Source organism: Phacochoerus africanus, chromosome 14 (assembly GCF_016906955.1).
Source record: "Phacochoerus africanus isolate WHEZ1 chromosome 14, ROS_Pafr_v1, whole genome shotgun sequence".
Classification (NCBI taxonomy): domain Eukaryota; kingdom Metazoa; phylum Chordata; class Mammalia; order Artiodactyla; family Suidae; genus Phacochoerus; species Phacochoerus africanus.
In genome coordinates, this window is record NC_062557.1 from 35,860,627 (window position 1) to 35,880,234 (window position 19,608).

The following is a 19,608-nucleotide window of genomic DNA, read 5'->3' on the forward strand; positions in this document are numbered from 1 at the left end:
CTGCAGTGACAATACCAGATCCTTAACCTGCTGAGCCAACAGGGAACTCCAGAGAAGGCTTTTATGTGTTTGTTTGTTTTGTTTTTTTTTTAGGGCTGTACCTGCAGCATATGGAAGTTCCCAGGCTAGGGGTCAAATTGGAGCTATAGCTGCCAGCCTATACCGCAGCCACAGCCACGCCAGATCTGAGCAGCATCTGTGACCTACACCACAGCTCATGGCAACACTGGATCCTTAACCCACTGAGCACGGCCAGGGATCGAACCCACATCCTCATAGATACTCTTCAGGTTCACTACCACTGAGCCACGACAGTAACTCCCCAAAGAAGGCTTTTTAAAGCTATGGAAGTGAACTAACTCTCATGAAAGGTACAGATACCCTGCTTGACAAGATTTAAAATACATGAGTGAAATATTTTTAATAGGTGAATAGGTCTGCTAGGAGAGTGAATTTACTGGGAATAGAACATTCTCTTTTATAGGTCATTCCTTTTGCTAGGGACTTCAATGACCAGGTAGTTCTGCAAGTCTATGGTACAACATAATATTCAATATTCATAACAATACTCCTAAAGCAGTCATTTTAATTTTACTGCACATTAGAACTACCTAGGGAAGCTCTGAAAAATTCCAATATTCAGACTTCTCCCAAACCAATTAATGAGGATTTCTGGAAGTGAGCCCCAGGCATTGGAATTTTCCAAAGAACCTGAGGCAATACTACTGGCTTGTCATATTCCCTGTGAGCTGGAAAAATCTGCCAGATAAACATACTATATTGATAATAAGTTAGCTGGCAGGATGACAGTAAAGAAGTGGAAACCCCTGCTGCAAGAGATCCTTGGTTTCATCATTACCTCAACCTGAAGCACAGACCTACATGAGATAGAATGAGTGTCTTCTGGCTGAAGTCACACTAAATTTTAAAACAGCAATTTCAGATTTCATGTTTGCTATATCAATCACGCAGCTATAACTTCACTGTCCATTAATCAACTATGCAGCTCTAGCTACACTGAAAATTATGAGGGATTATTCTTTTAAAAAAATTTTTAGGAGTTCCCGTTGTGGCTCCACAGTAATGAACCCAGCTAGGATCCATGAGGACGCGGGTTTGATCCCTGGCCTTGCTCAGTGGGTGAAGGATCCAGTGTTGCCCTGAGCTGGGGTGTAGGTTGAAGATGCGACTAAGATGCCGAGTTGCTGTGGCTGTGGCTGTGGCTGGCAGCTGTAGTTCCAATTCGACCCCTAGCCTGGGAACCTCCACATGCCGTGGGTGTGGCCCTAAAAAAAGCAAAAAAAAAAAAAATTAAATTTAAGCATAGTTGATTTACAATGTGTTCATTTCTGCTGTAGAGCAAAGTCAGTTTTTTTAGATATATACATTTTTAAATATTGTTTGCTAGTATGGTTTATCATAGGACACTGAGTACAGTCCTCTCTGCTACACAGTGGGACCTCGTTGTTTATCCCCTCCATGTGTAATAGCTAACACCTGCTAACCCCAACCTCCCTCTCCACCCTTCTCCCAACCCCTTCCCTCCTGGCAACCACAATCTGTTTTCCACGTCCATGAGTCTGTTTCTGTTTTGTAGATAGGTTCATTTGTGTCATATTTTCGATGCCACATATGTGATACCGTATGGTATTTGTCTTCATGAGGAATTATTCTTACCCATATGCCCAGTTGTTTCCAGAACCTTGTTTTTGACAGAAGCAAGAATGCTGACCATATTTCCATCGGCCAGAATGGGCGGCCTTTGACAGTGTTTGATTGATAACTTTAGGTTCCATGTCAACAAGCACAGCACGAGCAATTGGAACTAGAGAGGGGAAAAAGTCAAAAGAAAAATACTGTGTATGTCTCACCTGAATTAACTCAGAGCGCAAACTTCGAGGTCCAAAAAACAATTCAAAGACTGAGGATAGGAAGATCTGTCATCCTGCTTAGGAACTGAGGTGGGAAGCAACAGGTATATGTGGATAGTTCATAATGCCTAGCTTTCTGCTAAGCAGGGTTGACTAAACATGGGCTAAAACGATGACTGAGTCAAGTTGACACATACCTGTTGAGTGCTTATAATGTGCTATGTACTATGCTGGGAACACAGAGATGAAGACAACATTAATCCAGCCCTAGGAGGACTAGGAGGACCAGAGGGAGAAATAAAACACCTCAGCACTAAACCACAGTATGATGTGCTATGACCCACAATAAATCCACACTAACAGAGTAACATATCCAGAGGTACAAAACGCCAAGGGCACAAAAAGCAGCTCAGAATTATTAAAGAAAAAGGTGGAGAAAGAACAGGTGCAAGAAGTGATGGATAGACAGCAGGCAGGGCTCAGATCTTAGAAATCCTTGTACGTGATGCTAAAATGGTTGAAATTTATTTATTTATTTTTTAGGGCCACACCAGTGGCATATGTAAGTTCCCAGGCTAGGGGCTGAATTGGAGCTGCAGCTGCCAGCCTATGCCACAGCCACAGCAACACAGGATCTTAGCTCCATCTGCGACCTACACCACAGCTCATGGCAACCCCAGATCCTTAACCCAATGAGTGAGGTCAGGGATTGAACCACATCCTCATGGATACTAGTTGAATTTGTTTCCACTGTGCCACAATGGGAACACCCAAAATTTATTTTTTAGGCAATGAGAAACCACTGTAAATGTTCAAGCAGGGGAGGCTATTCAGATGTTTTTTCAATACAGCAGTGTGGAGGACAGATGTGATAGACGCAAGAGACCATGCAGGGAAACTCAGAAAGAGAGTCTTGAAACAGTCCAGGTAAAAGAGGACAAGAGCTAGAATTAAGGCAATGACAGTGAAGATGGAAAGTGGAGAAGAGTTTCAAGAGATATGTAGGTGGTAAACCAAGCAGCTCTTGATGTCTGATGGTATGTGGGTAATAAGAGCCAAGTTTTTTTTTGGGGGGGGCGGTAATTTGTTTTTTTCCACCCGAGGTATGTGGAAGTTCTCGGGCCAGGGATCAGATCTGAGCTTCAGCTGCAACCTATGCCACTGGAATGGCAATGCTGGGTCCTTAACCACAGACACTACTGATCCCATTATGCCACAGTGGGAACTCCCAAGAGCCTAGTTGTAAAGGAAAGAAAACAAGTGTCCTTGGTATGTCCTTGAGTTGAGTTTGAGGTACATATGAGGGATACAGGTGGAGATATTCACTAATCAGTCTGCAGAGGAAGAAAGGCTAGACTAAGAGTTGAGAATCACTAGTATAAAAGATGTAGCAAAATTCAAGAGTAACTGAAATTGCCCAGAGAGCATTATACAAGTGAGGATAGCAGAGACAGTGAGATGCAACCACTGGAGGAGAAAATTTCGGAGCCTAAGCAGGAGTTTCAAGGAGAGAGTTTTATAGTTAAGGTTACCAAATGAGGTAGAGAAGTTAAGTGATTTTTTTTTTTTTGGGTCTTTTCTAGGGCCACACCTGAGGCACATGGAGGTTCCTGGGCTAGGGGTCTAATTGGAGCTGTAGCCGCCAGCCTACATCACAGCCACAGCAACACTGGATCCGAGCCGCATCTGCGACCTACACCACAGTTCACGGCAACGCCAGATCCTCGACCCACTGAGCAAGGCCAGGGATCAAACCTGCAACCTCATGGTTCCTAGTCGGATGAGTTAACCACTGAGCCACGACAGGAACTCCTGAGGAGTTAAGTGATTTAGGAAAAGAAAACCAGTCATTGGACCTGGTAATTTAAGAGATCATTGGGAATTTTTCATGGAATAACTTCAGTGGTATTATAGGGCAGAAGCAGGATTATAGTTGGTTAATGAGGGTTCTTCTTTCAGAATCTTAGATGAGAAAGCAAAGAGATAAGAGGAAGAAGAAAGCTATAGTCAAGAGCTAAGTCAGGTTCGGTTTAGGATTGGCAAGATCTGTGCTTGCTAACGTGTTGAGGGGAATATGTCACCAGAGAGACAAAAGTTCTTAATAAAGAAACAAAGGGCTGAGAGCAAAGTCGTTCTGCAGTAAGGTGGACGAGGAAAGGGTTCAGACACCATGAGGACGGTCTGGCCTTGAAGAGGTTACGTCAGAATAAAGGACAGGACTCTGGAGCACACATACCTCCATTTTCCTCCTCACTGAAGAATCTTTCTTTGCAAGATGCTTGATATGCCTCATTCTCTCTTTTAGAGCAGAGTCCTTGGGGACAGTGTGAATCACTAAATAAAGCATCAAACACTTCAAAACCAATCTGATTACCACATTGGCCAAGTTGCACTGTTACTATTGACATGCTGAGACACGAACTAGGCCTATTCTCTCAAAAAAGTGAGCAACCTGTAATTGAAAAAATATAGCCTTTGAGTAATATAGCCTTTACATTATTAATAAAGAACAAATTAAGTATCACATATGTTAATACACAATCAATAAAAATTAATTGTCTTAGGAGTTCCCATTGTGGCTCAGGGGCAATGAGCCTGACTAGTATACATGAGGATGCGGGCTTGATCCCTGGCCTTGCTCAGTGAGTTAAGGATCTGGCATAGCTGTGAGCTATAGTATAGCTCAAAGATGCAGCTTCGATCCCACATTGCTGAGGCTGTAGCATAGGCTGGCAGCTGCGGCTCAGATTCGACCCCAGGCCTGGGAACTTCCATATGCCTCAGATGTGACCCTAAAAGAAAAAAAACATTTTTTTAAATACTATATATGTCTATGGCGCTGTAGATAAAATAGCTATCTTGTCTAAGAAGCCAATCATTTAAGAAAGTTGTTCTTTTTCTTTATATGGTTTTGGGATTTACTGTACCCAAATTCATTCATACAAAGCTCAATAATTTTAAAATTTCATTTGTAATCACTATTTTCCTAAGTATGCATTTAAAACAACAAAAAAACCCAAAAGGAATCCCGGTTGAAGGAATTCATAGCATACACTTCACACCACAGGGACATAATGCAGAAGTTAGCTCAACAATAGCACGTTTTATTAACATTAATATTCTCTCTTCCAAATAATTATTTTCTCCCTCCAATCGCCTTTCTGTTCTAGGCACCACAGTTAACACAGGAAAGACTTTGTATTTAGCTCAGGGAGGACAGCATGGGAGACGAAGCTTGGGGGGGAAAAAAGACGGGATGAAATATTAGAGAAAGTATTCACTATTTCTAACAATGTAAAGAGACAACTTTTGGTTAAGACCTCACACCGAGTCCACGGAGCAATGGAAAGAGCTGTGGTTTGGGAACCAGACTCTGTACTTAAATTATCAAACAAGCCTGCAAAATAGATGTCATTACTTTCATTTTACAGATAAGGAAACTTAGGGCTCTGAAAGGTTATGTGATTTTCGCAAAGCCACCGAACTAGTAATTAGCAAAGCCAAAATGCTCCCTTTCTATACCACCCCATCAGCTCCCCAAAAACCCCACTCACTGCCAGCCCCAGAACCAGCCGTTCCTGTCCGGTTCAAATTCGAGGGGCAACCCTCTTATTATGCGCATGCTCTTTCAAAAGAAAAAAAAAACTACAGAGAACGAATGCGCATGTACCACAAACTTAGAGATTTGTTGCGCTTTTTCCCCCCCGCCCTCCCCGCGGTGGGTGGTTTTTTTTTTTTTTTTCCTATTCAGAAAGGTTAATTACGCATGTTCAATTTCAATTTATCAATTTCAGACACGGTACGCATGCTCGCTGTCCATCAAACTCTTTCGCTGACAATGCGCATGATCTGGCTTCCAAGCGAGGCTTCGGCTGGGCTTCTGCGCATGTTTCTGCCAGTACCTGGTTCCTGGCAATAGTTCTACGCATGTTCATTGCCCACAGTTCGGCTTCACAGAATCCTGTACGCATGCTCCAGTGCTGAACTTCAGGAGCCAGTCTGGGGCCTAAGCGCAGACGCACTGAGCCTAGGCAGCCGGTGATGGCGGCAGCGGCAGCAGTGGCTGCGGCGGGTCCGGGCCCATGAGGCGACGACGGAGGCGGGACGGCTTTTACCCAGCGCCGGACTTCCGAGACAGGGAAGCTGAGGACATGGCAGGAGTGTTTGACATAGACCTGGACCAGCCAGAGGACGCGGGCTCTGAGGATGAGCTGGAGGAGGGGGTGAGGCCCGGGGTCCCGGGGGGCCCGAGGTGACAGGGCCGGGGCGGTGGCGCGGGCCCTGGAAGCCCCGCGCGTCCGAGAGCGCGGAGACCCAGGGGGGAGGGAGTAGTCCGCGGGAGGAGCCGAGGTGCGGCGCGGTCAGAAGCTGGGGGTGGGGGGGGGACGGGTGGGGCGGACCTGGCCCTAGGTGTGAGGCCGCTGCGGGGCTTGCAGGTGCAGGTCGCGCCCCTGGCCCCAGAACAGCGCAGCTGGGAGCAGTCTGCGGAGGGAACGAGAAAGGGCGCGTGGTCGATTCCTGGAGCTGGTGGACTTAAATGTGGTGGGGCGCGAGTGGTGGAAGCGTGTGTTGGGGGGAGGGGGACTGCGCTGGCTGGGTGTCCCGTAAGTGCAGGTGAAGAGCGGAAGGGTTTCCCTTGAGTGTAAGATTTCAAATATTAAATCTTCAGACCTCCCACAACCACCTCTTTTCTCGGCCTGTCGCTTCTCTCCTAGGAAGCGCTCAGCTGTTAGAAGTGACAGCTGAAAACTTCTGTCGGGAGTAGCGCTGCCGCTGCTGTTACAGCCACCAGGAGTTTTATTTCGGGAGCAAGGGGGCTCTGCTGCATCTTCCAGGGTTTGTTTGTTTGCTTTTTTTTTTTTTTTTTTTTAAACAAAAACCTCCTTCCGTGTGACTTTTTATTAAGCATTTATAACGACACACGGCATTTGTAACTTACTTTTCTCCCAGTTGAAGATGTCTACATTTTTTCAAAATACTTGATGTAATTTTGGGGTGGAAAAAAACCAGCGTTGACAGCTGTGATTTGGCTTGCCAAAAATAAATTGCTTAAACTGAGACTTGTGAATGGTGGTGTGAGGGCTTTCCTTGCTGTAATTTGGGGTGCTAAATTTAGAATTGTTTTTCCTAATGCATAGCTTGGTTCACCTTTGGTTAGTAGTTTTTCTTTATTCAAGATTCTTTTTTTCAAGGTAAATGTATTGAAAAATCACAAGTTGTACGTGACATTCAAAATGGTATTGTCATACTAAATCACAAATGGCCTTCAATGATAACTTCATGGTAATTGAGATACTACATTCCAGTGTCTACATGAGTTAATAACTGATATCAGGTGTTTGCTCTAACTACCCAAGGGGCTTCCCTTTCTCTTCCTCACCCTATTTTCCTCCTCTGGGGAGTAAGTTGTTCCTTGCATGCTGACAAAAGGTTGAGATGCTATATATATAAAGAACTAAGAAACTAAGTGGGCTAAAGCAATACTGTTCTTTTCAAAATTAAATGAGTCTAAATCAAGATCAGTCAGTATGGAAGGTGAGTTATTGAGATATGTACTTTTAATATGTTTGCATATGGCATTCCTGTTAGCCTCTTAATGGAATATGAGATACCACTGAATGCAGTTTGAAACAAATATGGGATTACTTTCATTACATGTAACATACTCTTATCATTATATTGGCTCCATATGGTAGTGCCTTTGGAGCAGAGCAGAAGAGAAAACTGGATAGGAAGGATGCTTTATAAAATCTACATCAGTTGAACTGCTAGAATTTCCAGACCATGGGATTATTAGGAGTTTGAAGTAAAATACTATATTAAGGTTTCTGTGGGAGTTTCAGTTGTGGCTCAGCAGTAACAAATCCTGCTAGTATCCATGAGGATGCGAGTTTGACGTGACTGTGGCTGTGACTGGCAGCTACAGCTCTAACTCTGCCCCTAGCTCGTAGCTTCTTTATGCTGCAGGTGTAGCCCTAAAAAGCCCCCAAAAAATTTTGTTGTTGTTATGACTGGGACCTCTACCGGACATTGGTTGAGTATAAGCCAACACGATTTTGAAAAGTTTTGGAAGAAGAAGCTAGAGAAATTGGTGAAAATAGGAAAGAGAAAGAAATGTAGCTACAATCTTGGGGAGAGCAGCTTTGGAGAAATAGTGGAGGTCATTATATCTTATTGGCAATGCTTTTGGAGTTGAAAATGCTTTACTTTTGTTTTTTATGGCTGCACCTGCGGCATATGGAAGTTCCCAGGCTAGGGGTTGAATTGGAGCTGCAGCTGCCAGTCACAGCCACACTGGATCAAAGCTGTGTCTGTGACCTACACCACAGCTCATTGCCGGAACCTTTAATCCACTGATCGAAGCCAGGAATTGAACCTGTGTCCTCACGGATACTAGTCAGGTTTGTTACCATTGAACCGGGATGGGAACTCCTGAAAATGCTTCTTTTGAGTGTGTTATTCTAAGAGGTACAAGGTGGACAAGCAGAAAGTTGGAGTGGAATTGGATTGGCCACCAAGAGATTCCGGTGACACCCAGGTTTTTCCAAAATAAATTTTTTTAAAATTCTGAAAAATGAGAGTGTTTTTTCTTGGAAAATCTGCCTACTGTGAATTTGTAATAATATAAGTAATATTCTGGCTATTTGTGAATTTTTATCCTTTAGTACACAAACTTTTTTTTTTTTTGTCTTGTTAAGGCCACACTGACAACATATGGAGGGTCCCAGGCTAGGGGTCAAATCAGAGCTTCAGCCGTTGGCCTATACCACAGCCACAGCAACGCCAGATCTAAGCCGAGTCTGCAACCTACACCACAACTCACAGCAACGCTGGATCCTTAACCCACTGAGCGAGGCCAGGGCTGGAACCTGCATCCTCACGAATACTAGTCAGATTCATTTGTTTCCGATGAGCCAAACGGGAACTCCAGTACACAAACCTTTGAACATTGATTCAGTCAGCCTCGTTTCATCATTTTATAGTAAGGAAACTGAGGCACCGTCCAGAGAGATGTTTGCCCAAGACCACATAGATAACTAGTGGTTATCTTCTAGTTAACTTCTAACTCAACTCAGCAAGCTTCATTGCATAGTGTCTTCATTGCGTTTATTAGTCCTGTTTGTAATGTACCTGTTTATGGTGTATAAAAAGTGAATTCAGATCTTTCTAGCTATGCTCACTGACTTATGATCTAAAATAAATTGTTTAATCTCTCTGACGCTTTTTTCTTTTCTATCAAATGAAGATTACATGAGATATAAATATTCTCAAAATATTCTGGCACATTATGCAGTTAGCTAGTTTACGGAAATAGAGCTTGTCAGTGTTAACTCATTGTCAAAGAGCTAATCATTCAATTTTACCCTCATCTACACTTAGAGACTTATTAATAAATGACAGTTATACTAAAGGTGCTGCATTTTCAGAACTGCAGTTTGTTTCTTTCCTTCCTTTTTCTAATTGGTCCTATTTAGAGATATATACCTTTTTATGTATGTTAAACAGTGAATATGTGTTAGTAAATATGTGTTCTTTACACAGCATACTTCATTCTTCAGTGAGTAAAAGATGAGAAGAAGAGGAGTTCCCTCCTGCTGTGGGAGAGCAGGTTAGGGATCCTGCATTGCTATAGCTGTGGCTTGGACTTGATCCCTGGCCCAGGAACTTAAACATGCCATGAGTGCAGCCGGAAAAAAAAAAAAGAGTAGAGCAAATTAACACATTTTAAATACTATATTAAAACCAATGAGTGACAGGTTTTGTTTTGTTTTCTCTTTCATTAGTGATAATATGATTTGGAGACAGTTGAAACTAAGGAAAACTTTACCTCTAGAGATTTTCATTAGCATATGAAAATGTTTTTTCTGTGGAGACACAGAATAAGAGTAATAGAAGATTGTTAATGCAACTTTAAAAAAAATTCTTAATTTTTATTCTACTAATTCAAAATTTAAAATAGTCGTGGAGGTTTACAGTGCAAATTTCAGATTGTGATGTTAGATTTTCATTGAACAAATTTTTTTTGGAGTTCCCTTGTGGCTCATTGAGCTAGCGATCTAGCATTGTCACTGCCGTGGCTCTAGTTACAGTTGTGGCTCAGGTTCAGCCCCTGGCCGGGGAAGTTTTTTATGCTGTGGGCACAGCCAAAAAAAAAAAGTTAAAAAATTTTAGTGTTTTGAAAGACAGTACTATATAGATAATATGTATTCATATATTTATGATTACGAATATCCCATTATTCATGCTTATTTTTCTTTTTTTTTTCAGTCACACCCACAGCATATGTAAATTCCCTGGGCAAGGGATCGAAACTGAGCTGCAGCTGTGACCTACACCACAGCGGCAACAATGCCAGATCCTTAACCCACTGCCCTGGGCCTAGGATCGATCTCATTCCTTAGCAGTGACCCAGCCCCCTGCAGAGACAATGCAAGATCCTTAATCTTATTCTTAACCTGCTTCACTATAGCAGGAACTCCGTATTTTGCAATTTTTTTTTTTTTTTTTTTTAGGGCCACATCCACAGCACATGGAATTTCCGGACTAGGGGTCGAATCAGAGCTACAGCCACAGCCACAGCCACAGCCATAGCAGCGTGGGATCTGAGCCTTGTCTGCAACCTATATCATAGGTCACAGCAATGCTGGATCCCAGAACCACTGAGTGAGGCCAGGGATTGAACCTGCAACGACGTGGATACTAGTTGGATTTGTTTCTGCTGTGCCACAACGGGAACTCCCCTTATTTTGTGTTTTAATACTTACTGTAAAGTATTTTTAAATAGCCTAAGATTTGGGGCAATGTTTACTCCTTTTTCCCTATTTATCTGAATTACTGAATCTTACTTTATAAGGAAATGTCTGAAGAGCCAGGCAAATGGATAAATGATTTAATGAATTCTGAATTAAGGATATTTCACCCATTCTATAATAACTTATTTAAATATTTACAAAATAAGCTTTCATCAAGACTTAAAATATAACTAACTTGAATTTATATACAATTTTAATTTAAAACTTCATGACTAGTCATTCTGATAGACTAGTTTGAAAGTGCATCTCATATAGTGTAGCTTAGATGAGGAGGATTCTGCTTTGTCAGTCATAGTGACACACAAAAAACATTGGATGGGTTATAAAGCTTAAGGCAGCAGAAGAAAACCTAAAGTTTCCTGTGAAGGAGAATTGTCAATATGTACTGTATAATAGCTTGATGTTTCTGGTGTGAGACTTGTCAAGGAAACATTGAGTAGCACAAAGAATGATGCCTTAAGCACTTCTGCTTCAGAAGGTAACAGTAGGAAGTTATAAGTCCAGATGCAGGTGGTAAAACAGGCCTGGTTGGCTCCGGAAATGAAACGTAGCCACAGGACATATCTTTCTAGGTGGCTTCAGAGTAATAGTTCAGTGTTAACTACTCTGCGGTCTTTAATTTAGAATTAAGTAAAGTGAACATTAAAGAAAAAATAATTATATAATACCAGTTTTATAGAAATTAACCTTTTGTTTTTAAAGTGCAGCCATTGTAGTTAATTGTATGAAGCACCAGAGACCAAAAAAAAAAAAAAAACCCTTTAACCATAACCTTGCCTACCTGCCCCTCCCCACACAAAAAAGAAACTGCATCAAGTTGAAACTACAAGAATTTTTTTCTCTTGATACTGCCCCAACCTTTTGCCTCCTTCTAATCATGAAACATACCTCCCTAGTGTTAGACTTCATCCTGACTTCTTTACAGTGTGAGCAAGTTCTGACTAAAAAAACTTGTGTTTGGGGGGAGCATTTGATCATCCATTGTGTGAGAATACTATCAGTTTTCTTTGCATATCTTTTTTTTTTTTTTTTTTTGACCGTGTCTGTGGCACGTGGAAGTTTCCAGGGCAGGGATTGACCCTGCGCCACACCAGCAACCACGTTGGATCCGTAACCCACTGTGCCGCAGTGGAACTCCTTCTTTGTGTATCTTGACTTGTGTACTGGTATCTTTGAAGAAAAATGAGTTCATTTAAATGTTTTTTGAATTCTAAAATTTTTCTTTTTTTTTTAGACACACAGCCCATTTTTATTGCAGAAAGAAGTATAAGTAAAAGATCATGTCACTTAGTCCCACTGTTTAACCAGTTCACATCTAGTGTTTATTTTTCCAGATTATTTTTGTGCACATACACAAGTATAAATATTTTTATGAAAATATCACACTATGAATACCTGTTTATATCTTATTTGATATATATATATGTATATATGTGTGTGTGTCTGTATCATTAAGACTGCATAGCATATCCTGCTGGATAGATGCACCAAAATTTACTTAATTCCCTATCAGTGAACATTTTTGTCTAATCTAAAGACAATGTAAACAAGACGTAAAATGACATCTTTGTATATGTCTAGCATAATTGTTTTCTTAGGATAAAGTCCTGGAAATGGAATTGCAAGGTCTAAGAGATTATGAATATTTTTAAGGCTTCCCAACATTGTCTTTAAGCTGTGTCTAGTATATCTTGCTTCCAAACAAATTCCTGTGTGTAGCCAGTGCCTAATCCACAGCTTTCAGCACAGGTGAGGATGGCTAGGGCACCCCAATCAACACTCCTGCCCAGCCTGTCAGCCTTGAGGTGGTGGGGCAGCTGAGGCATGATCTGGAATTCAAATATTCTCTTGGCACCACAGGGGCAATCTGGAATATCCTTTTCTTGAGGAATATTTTCACCAGCAATCCAGATGGGGGCAACCCCTTTGCCATATCTGAAAATCTGTTCTGGTTCAAGGAATATTTTAGTTTTAAACTTATGGGAAATTCTATCTTCCCTAGATTCATGCTTTGCCATGGAATCCAGTTCTTCATCGGGTGCTTTGCCCATGCTCCCTGTAATCTCTGATTCATCTTCTTTTTCTACAACTTCGGGCATAATCTCACCTTCTGTTCCTATTACAGTTTCACATTTTGGAAGAAGGAATTTGGGGTCTGGGACAATAGTCCAAATTATCTGCTTGTACAGAAGCCTGCTTATGTCCCCATCTCCAGTCCAGTGCCTGATGCTCCTTACTGCAGTAATGTGCCTGGTGACATCTGGAGCATGTTTTGGGGCCTAAACAGCCAACAAACCCTGCAGAGATGAGCACCAAACTTGAGCTGGAGGCTCAGGGATTCTCCTGTTTCTGGGAGAGGATCCTCAGAAGGTGGTTCGTAGGAGTAGAAGTCATTTTTCCTGGGTAGCTAATTTCTAAAATCTAGGGGGCTGATGACCCTGTTCTTCAGTGGCTGTCAGGTTAGAATGCTCAACTCTAACCACTTGATTTAGGTCCCCAGAACTTAGTCTCTTTGGAGAAAGAATTCAGCAAAGAGATTAAGGGTAGTGAGGCAATTAAGTGTTTATTTAAAGAGAGAGAGAAGATGGGTGTGTGTGGGGGGGGCGGGTGTATAGAAGGGGAGAGAGACAGCAAGAGAGGAAGGGCTATTCTCAAATTTTCAATGAAAACTTTAACACTTCTAATTTTATTTTATTTATTTTATCGTATGTGTGTCTTTTTAGGGCCACACCTGTGGCATATGGAGGTTCCCAGTCTAGGGGTCCAATTGAAGCTTCAGCTGCCGGCCTACGCCACAGACACAACAACGCCAGATCCGAGCCGAGTATGTGACCTACACCACAGCTTACGGCAACGCTGGATCCTCAACCCACTGAGGAAGGCCAAGGATTGAACCTGTGGCCTCATGGATACTAGTCGGGTTTGTTAATCTCTGAGCCACGACAGGAACTCCTATTTTATTTTTAATTTTTATTATTATTTTTTGTCTTTTTAGGGCTGTACCTGTAACGTATGGAAGTTCCCACATTGAATCGGAGCTATATTTGTTGGCCTACACCACAGCCCATGGTAATGCCGGATCCTTAACCCACTTAGCGAGGCCGGGGATGGAACCCACATCCTTATGGGAATTTTTCAGGTTCTTAACCTGCTGTGCCACAACTGGAACTCCAACATTTCTAATTTTTAGAACCTATTTTCAATTATGTGATATCTTCTTATATAAATAAAAATTCATAATCAGACTATATTTAAGAATACTCATTTTAAAGCTATATTTTGTAATATTAATAACTGAATTTTTGCTGCTGAGGTTTTTTTTTTTAATAATTCAGTGACATTTAGTATATTTATAGAGTTGTACAACCATCCCCACAGTTTAATTTTAGAATATTTCCATTGCCCTCAAGAGAAACTTTGGGTCCATTTATAGTCTCTCCTCATAGCCACCCCTAGCCCTAGGCAACCACTAGTCTATTTTCTTTTTTTTCTTTTTTTTGTCTTTTTGTCTTTTTTGTCTTTTTTAGGGTGACACCCGTGGCATATGGAAGTTCCCAGGATAGGGGTCCCATCAAAGCTTTAGCCTCCAGCTTCCACCAGAGCCACAGCAATGCAGCCACATCTGTGACCTACACCACAGCTCATGGCAATGCCAGATCCTTAACCCACTGAGTGAGGCCAGGGATCGAATGCACATCCTCATGGATGCTAGTCAGGTTTGCTAACTGCTGAGCCACGATGGGAACTCCCAACCACTAATCTATTTCCCATATCTGTAAATTTACCTTTCTGGACAGTCAGTGGAAATGGAATTATATAATATGTGGCCTTTTGCAGTTGGCTTCTTTCACTTAATGTTTTTGAGGATCATCTGTGTGTAGTATATATCAGTGCTTCGTTCCCTTTTATGGCCAAATAGTATTCCATTGATCAACCACATTTATCATTTCACCAGTTAATGTTCATTTGAGTTGTTTCCTTTTTTTGGCTATTGTAAATAATATTGCTATGAACATTTGTGCCTAAGTATTGCGGAACATATATTTTCATTTCTCTTGGGTAGATACCTAGGAGTATTTTTGCTGGATCATATGGTAAGTCTATGTTTAATTTTTGAAACAACTGCCAAATTGTTTTCTGAAGTGGTTGTACCATTTTACCTTGCTGCCAGCAGTGTGTGAGGGTTCCAGTTTCTCTACATCCTTGCCAAACTTGTTATTTTTTTGTCTTTTTATTTATATCCATCCTAGTTGATATGAAGTGGTATCTCAGTGGTTTTGGTTTGCATTTCCCTAGTGGCTAATGATGTTGAACACCCTTTAATGTGACTTGGCCATTTATATGTCTTTGGAGAAATTTCTTTCAGTAGTGTTTTAGAGTTATCAAATATAGAAGACTTATGCTTTTGTTATTTTTTTTTCCAAGTGTTTTATTCTTATTGATACTACTGTGAACAGAGTTACCTGCATTTCTTTCTTTCTTTTTTTTTGTCTTTTTTTAGAGCCCCCTGTGCCATATGGAGGTTCCCAGGCTAGGGGTTGAATTGGACCTTTTTTTTCTTTTTTCTCTTCCTTTTTTTTTTTTTTTTTTGGTTACACCCACAGCATGTGGAAGTTCCCAGGCCAGGGATTGAACTTGCAACCACAGCAGCAACCCTAGCCACCTCAGTGACAGTGCTGGATCCTTAACTCGATGGGCTGCAAGGAAACTCCCCTTAATTCAATTAAAAAAAATTTTTTTTTTAAATTGAGTTGTAGAGTTCTTTGTATGCTGCTATTCTGTGGATTTTTGTTGTTGTTGTTGGGGAGGCACCCCTTGGCATATGGAATTCCTGGGCCAGAGATCAGATCTGAGCCACAGTTGTGACTTGGGCCACAGCTGCAGCAATGCCAGGTCCTTTAACCCACTGTGCTGGGCCAGGGATTGAATGTGCATCCTGGCACTGCAGAGATGCTGCCAATCCCATTTGGCCACAGCAGAAACTCCTCTTTTCACTCTCTTGATAATGTCTTTTGAAGTGCAAAAGTTTTAAATTTTGAATAAATCCACTTTGTTTTTTTCTTCAATCTTTTGTGCCTTTCATGATCTCTCTTAAGAAATCATTGCCTTTATTGAGATCCTGAAGATTTACTCCCTGCTAGGTTTCTTCTAAGAATTTTATAGTTTCAGTTCTTAGATTTCAGTGTGTGATGCATTTTGATGTATAGTGTGAAAGTAGAGGTCCAAAGTAAATTTTTGCATGTGGAGTTCCAATTGTGCCAGTACTACTTACTGAAAGATTGCCTCTTTCCCGTTGATTTTTCCTCACATCTTAGTCAAAAATCAGTTGACTGTAAATGAAAAGCTTTATTTCTGGGCTCTCAATTCAATTTCAGTGATTTACATTTCTGTCCTTATGCCAGTACATGCTGTGTTGATTGTTCTTGCTTTGTGGTACATTTTGAAATTAGGACATTTCAGTCCCCTAACTTTGTTGTCCCTTTTTAAGATTGTCTTGGGCTCATGTTTCTGAGTGAATTTTAGGATTAGCTTGTCAGCTTCTGCAAGAAGGAAACATTGGATTTTTATGGAATTGAGTTGAAACAGACCAATTTGGTTACTATTGCCACTTTAACAACATAAAGTCATCTGATCCAGGAATGTGGAATGTCTTTTGATTTATTTAGGTCTCTTATTTATTTATTTATTTTTATTTATTTATTTACTTATTTATTTATTGCTATTTCTTGGGCCGTTCCCACAGCATATGGAGGTTCCCAGGCTAGGGGTCCAATCAGAGCTGCAGCCGCCAGCCCACACCAGAGCCACAGCAACGCAGGATCTGAGCCGTGTCTGCAACCTACACCACAGCTCACGGCAACACCGGATCCTTAACCCACTGAGCAAGGCCAGGGATCGAACCCACAACCTCATGGTTCCTAGCCGGATTCGTTAACCACTGCGCTATGATGGGAACTCCTATTTAGGTCTTTTAAAATGTCTTTCAGCAGTGTTTTGGAATTATCAAATATATATAAGTCTTACACTTTTTTGTTAAATTTTTTCTAAGTATTTTATTCTTATTGTTACTACTGCGAACAGAGTTATTTTCATTTCTTTCTTTTTTTTTTTTTTGGTCTTTTTTTAGGGTCCCCTGTGCCATATGGAGGTTCCCAAGGTTCCCAGGCTAGGGGTTGAGTCAGAGCTATAACTGCTGCCCTATGCCACGGCCATAGCCACAGCAACACCAGATCCGGACTACGTCTGTGACCTACACTACAACTCATAGCAACACTGGATCCTTAACCCCACCGAGCAAGGCCAGGGATTGAACCTGCATCCTCATGGTACTAGCCAGATTTGTTTCCACTGAGCCGCAACAGGCACTTCTCTTAATTTCATTTTTGAATTGTTCGTTGCTAGTATAGAAAAAGTTAATTAAGTTTTGCACTCATTTATGCTATTGTCAGAATAAATGGCCAGTGTGACTCCTCATAACTTGAGAGTGTACACACTTAATTGTTTTGGTTTGATCAGCCACATCGTGTACTATAGTATCTTGGACAGGTTGTGGTTACCCTAGGCTTAGTTAGGTTGTAGTTACATGAGGTTTGTAGCATTATGTCAATCTTATAAGGAAGCATATCAGAATAGGACCTTTTGTAAGTCATTTAAGTCATACTTAGCATATAGTGCCTTTAGTTTCATAATATACAAAATACATTTTTTGAGTAATTTTGAAGGAAGAATTTTGAAGGAAAAATCACCTGGTTTTGTTTGTACATCTTTGATGAGTAGCATCTGTAACTTAGTTGTCACATCAGATTAGAGAGGAAATTCCCATAGTATTGTTTGGGTATCTTATTTTGTTCATTACCACATTTGCTTATTATTAAAGTATAGAGAATTTGTAAGCTGATTTATTTCATTTATTCTCCTTCAGTAATGTTGGGTAAAGCATTACATTTTTAATTTCTTATTTTTGAGGTTATTTATTTTTAAAACTTTAATGTATTTTTCAGGGTCAGTTAAATGAAAGCATGGACCATGGGGGAGTTGGACCATATGAACTGTAAGTTTATATGAAAAGGTTTCACTGTGCTGTCTTTCTTTTAAGTAAGTTATATCAACTCCAGTTCATAGCCATCATGTGATTTCAATAATGTGTTCTTAAATATGTAGTCATATATATATAGACTTGGTTTATTGAGTTTGGCACCAATATAATAACATATCTGAGGTTTTGAGATCATGTATGGATTTTGAGAAAAAGATTATTTGTTCCAACTCAGTGTACTGAGTATGAGTCTGAGTGTTAGGAATTTTTATTAGTTTAATACAGAGAACCACCTTTTCTTACTAAAAAATAAAAATTTTAGAAATGCCCCCCAAATCAAATACTTCTTGTTTTGCTTGTAATATATCATTCATACAGAGATTTGTGCAATTTTAAGTCATTTTAGGCAAGCTCCATTAGGTAAGTATGGTATTTACTCTGCTCTCTACCCCCCATCCTCAAGTAAAAAGCCTTGTGTTGCTGGGAGATCACTTCTATAGAAAGCATTTAAGTGACAGATAAAATTATCACCCTTTTTGGAGTCTTTAAATTAAGCAGATAAGGCAGGATGCATGGATACAATTTATTAGCAAGATTTTTTCTTAATATAAAGATTTGGACTAATTGGGTACTTTTAGAAAGCCCTCAGATTGTCTGCTGAAGTTGCCAGTGAGGTTGGATAATACCTAGCTCATAGAAATTTTGAGTGAACTAAATGTAAATAACTAGAATTTTTTTCTTGTCAGTTTAATAAACTTGTTCTAATATATTTTAGTTTGGGGGTACTTGATGCTTATAAAAAAAGTAATAGCACATTCTCTAAACAAGTAGATAAGCAAATAATTATCAAGCCACCCTAATATTGACCTACAGTGTCATTGAATCATTAGCTTACTTAGAGCACAGATACTAAATATGCTGTCATGTACTCTTTTCCTTTCCTTAACTGGATTATAATTCTCTTCTAACAATATCCTAAAGATAATTTAACTTTTTGCAAATTTACTTTTGGTTTTGCTTTTCTCCCCAGTGGCATGGAGCATTGTGAGAAATTTGAAATCTCAGAAACTAGTGTGAACAGAGGGCCAGAAAAAATAAGACCAGAATGTTTTGAGCTACTTCGGGTACTTGGTAAAGGGGGCTATGGAAAGGTAGGAAGTATTTTGAAATGAGAGCTGATGTTTGTCTTGGGTAGATTAATTTTTATACCCTGTTTCCACAGTTTTCTTTAGTCTTTGTTAGCCATCAGCAAAGGCTGTGATCACTTACCTGGTATTATTTGAGGGATGCACAGATGTTCTCCTTTTCCTACCATCATCCATATAAAAGCACTTTATAGGCACTCAGTCATTATTCGTTGAATAAATAAACAGGCAGCTGTGCCAGGCAAAGTCTGTTATTAGAGGATTCATTCCTTTTGATTAAATGGTGTCTATAGGTATCCTTTTAAAAAAACAAGCAAATTGCTCCTTACTTTCTTTTTTTTGTTTGTTTGTTTTTTTATGGCCACACCCTTGGCAGGGGTCAAATGGGAGCTGCAGCTGCCAGCCACAGCAACACGGGATCCAAGCCGAGTCTGTGACCTACAGCTCAGCGGCAATGGTGCATCCTTAACCCACTGATCAAGACCAGGGATTGAACCCGTGTCCTCATGGATACTATTCTGGATTCATTACCACTGAGCCACAATGGGAAGTCCTCACTCCTTACTTTCAAAGGCACATTAAATTGTTAGCTGATACTGAGACCTTAATCTAAATTGATTTTCTTTGATCTGCATTATTTGGAGCAATACAGTTAGGGAAGCTGGGAGTTCCCTAAGGTTCCGGCGTTGCTGTGAGCTGTGGTGTAGGTTGCAGACTCGGCTTGGACTCTGTTGCTGTGGCTG

At 40.7% G+C, this 19,608-nt stretch overlaps 2 protein-coding genes and 1 pseudogene across 6 annotated transcripts in view; 1 reads left to right on the plus strand and 2 right to left on the minus strand.

Moving 5' to 3' along the window:
• TUBD1 (tubulin delta 1) overlaps window positions 1-5,564 on the minus strand; it is a 31,009-nt gene extending 25,445 nt beyond the window's left edge. Inside the window, exons 1-3 of the mRNA XM_047758543.1 lie at window positions 5,426-5,564; window positions 4,108-4,323; window positions 1,678-1,825 (exon numbers count right to left, since the gene is read on the minus strand). Of these exons, the coding sequence (XP_047614499.1) occupies window positions 1,678-1,825; window positions 4,108-4,279 (320 nt within the window). The 5' untranslated portion in view covers window positions 4,280-4,323; window positions 5,426-5,564. The remainder of the gene's footprint in view (window positions 1-1,677; window positions 1,826-4,107; window positions 4,324-5,425) is intronic.
• A 298-nt stretch (window positions 5,565-5,862) lies between these two features.
• RPS6KB1 (ribosomal protein S6 kinase B1) overlaps window positions 5,863-19,608 on the plus strand; it is a 45,120-nt gene continuing 31,374 nt past the window's right edge. Inside the window, exons 1-3 of one of the 5 annotated variants that reach the window (XM_047756891.1) lie at window positions 5,863-6,094; window positions 17,686-17,735; window positions 18,751-18,871. In XM_047756891.1, the coding sequence (XP_047612847.1) occupies window positions 5,954-6,094; window positions 17,686-17,735; window positions 18,751-18,871 (312 nt within the window). In that variant the 5' untranslated portion in view covers window positions 5,863-5,953. Of the gene's footprint in view, window positions 6,095-6,609; window positions 6,708-16,991; window positions 17,011-17,685; window positions 17,736-18,750; window positions 18,872-19,608 lie in introns of those variants that run through there. The other 4 variants (XR_007131647.1, XM_047756888.1, XM_047756890.1 and 1 more) reach the window with 4 other exon arrangements.
• LOC125114952 (programmed cell death protein 2-like) lies at window positions 12,355-15,153 on the minus strand (annotated as a pseudogene).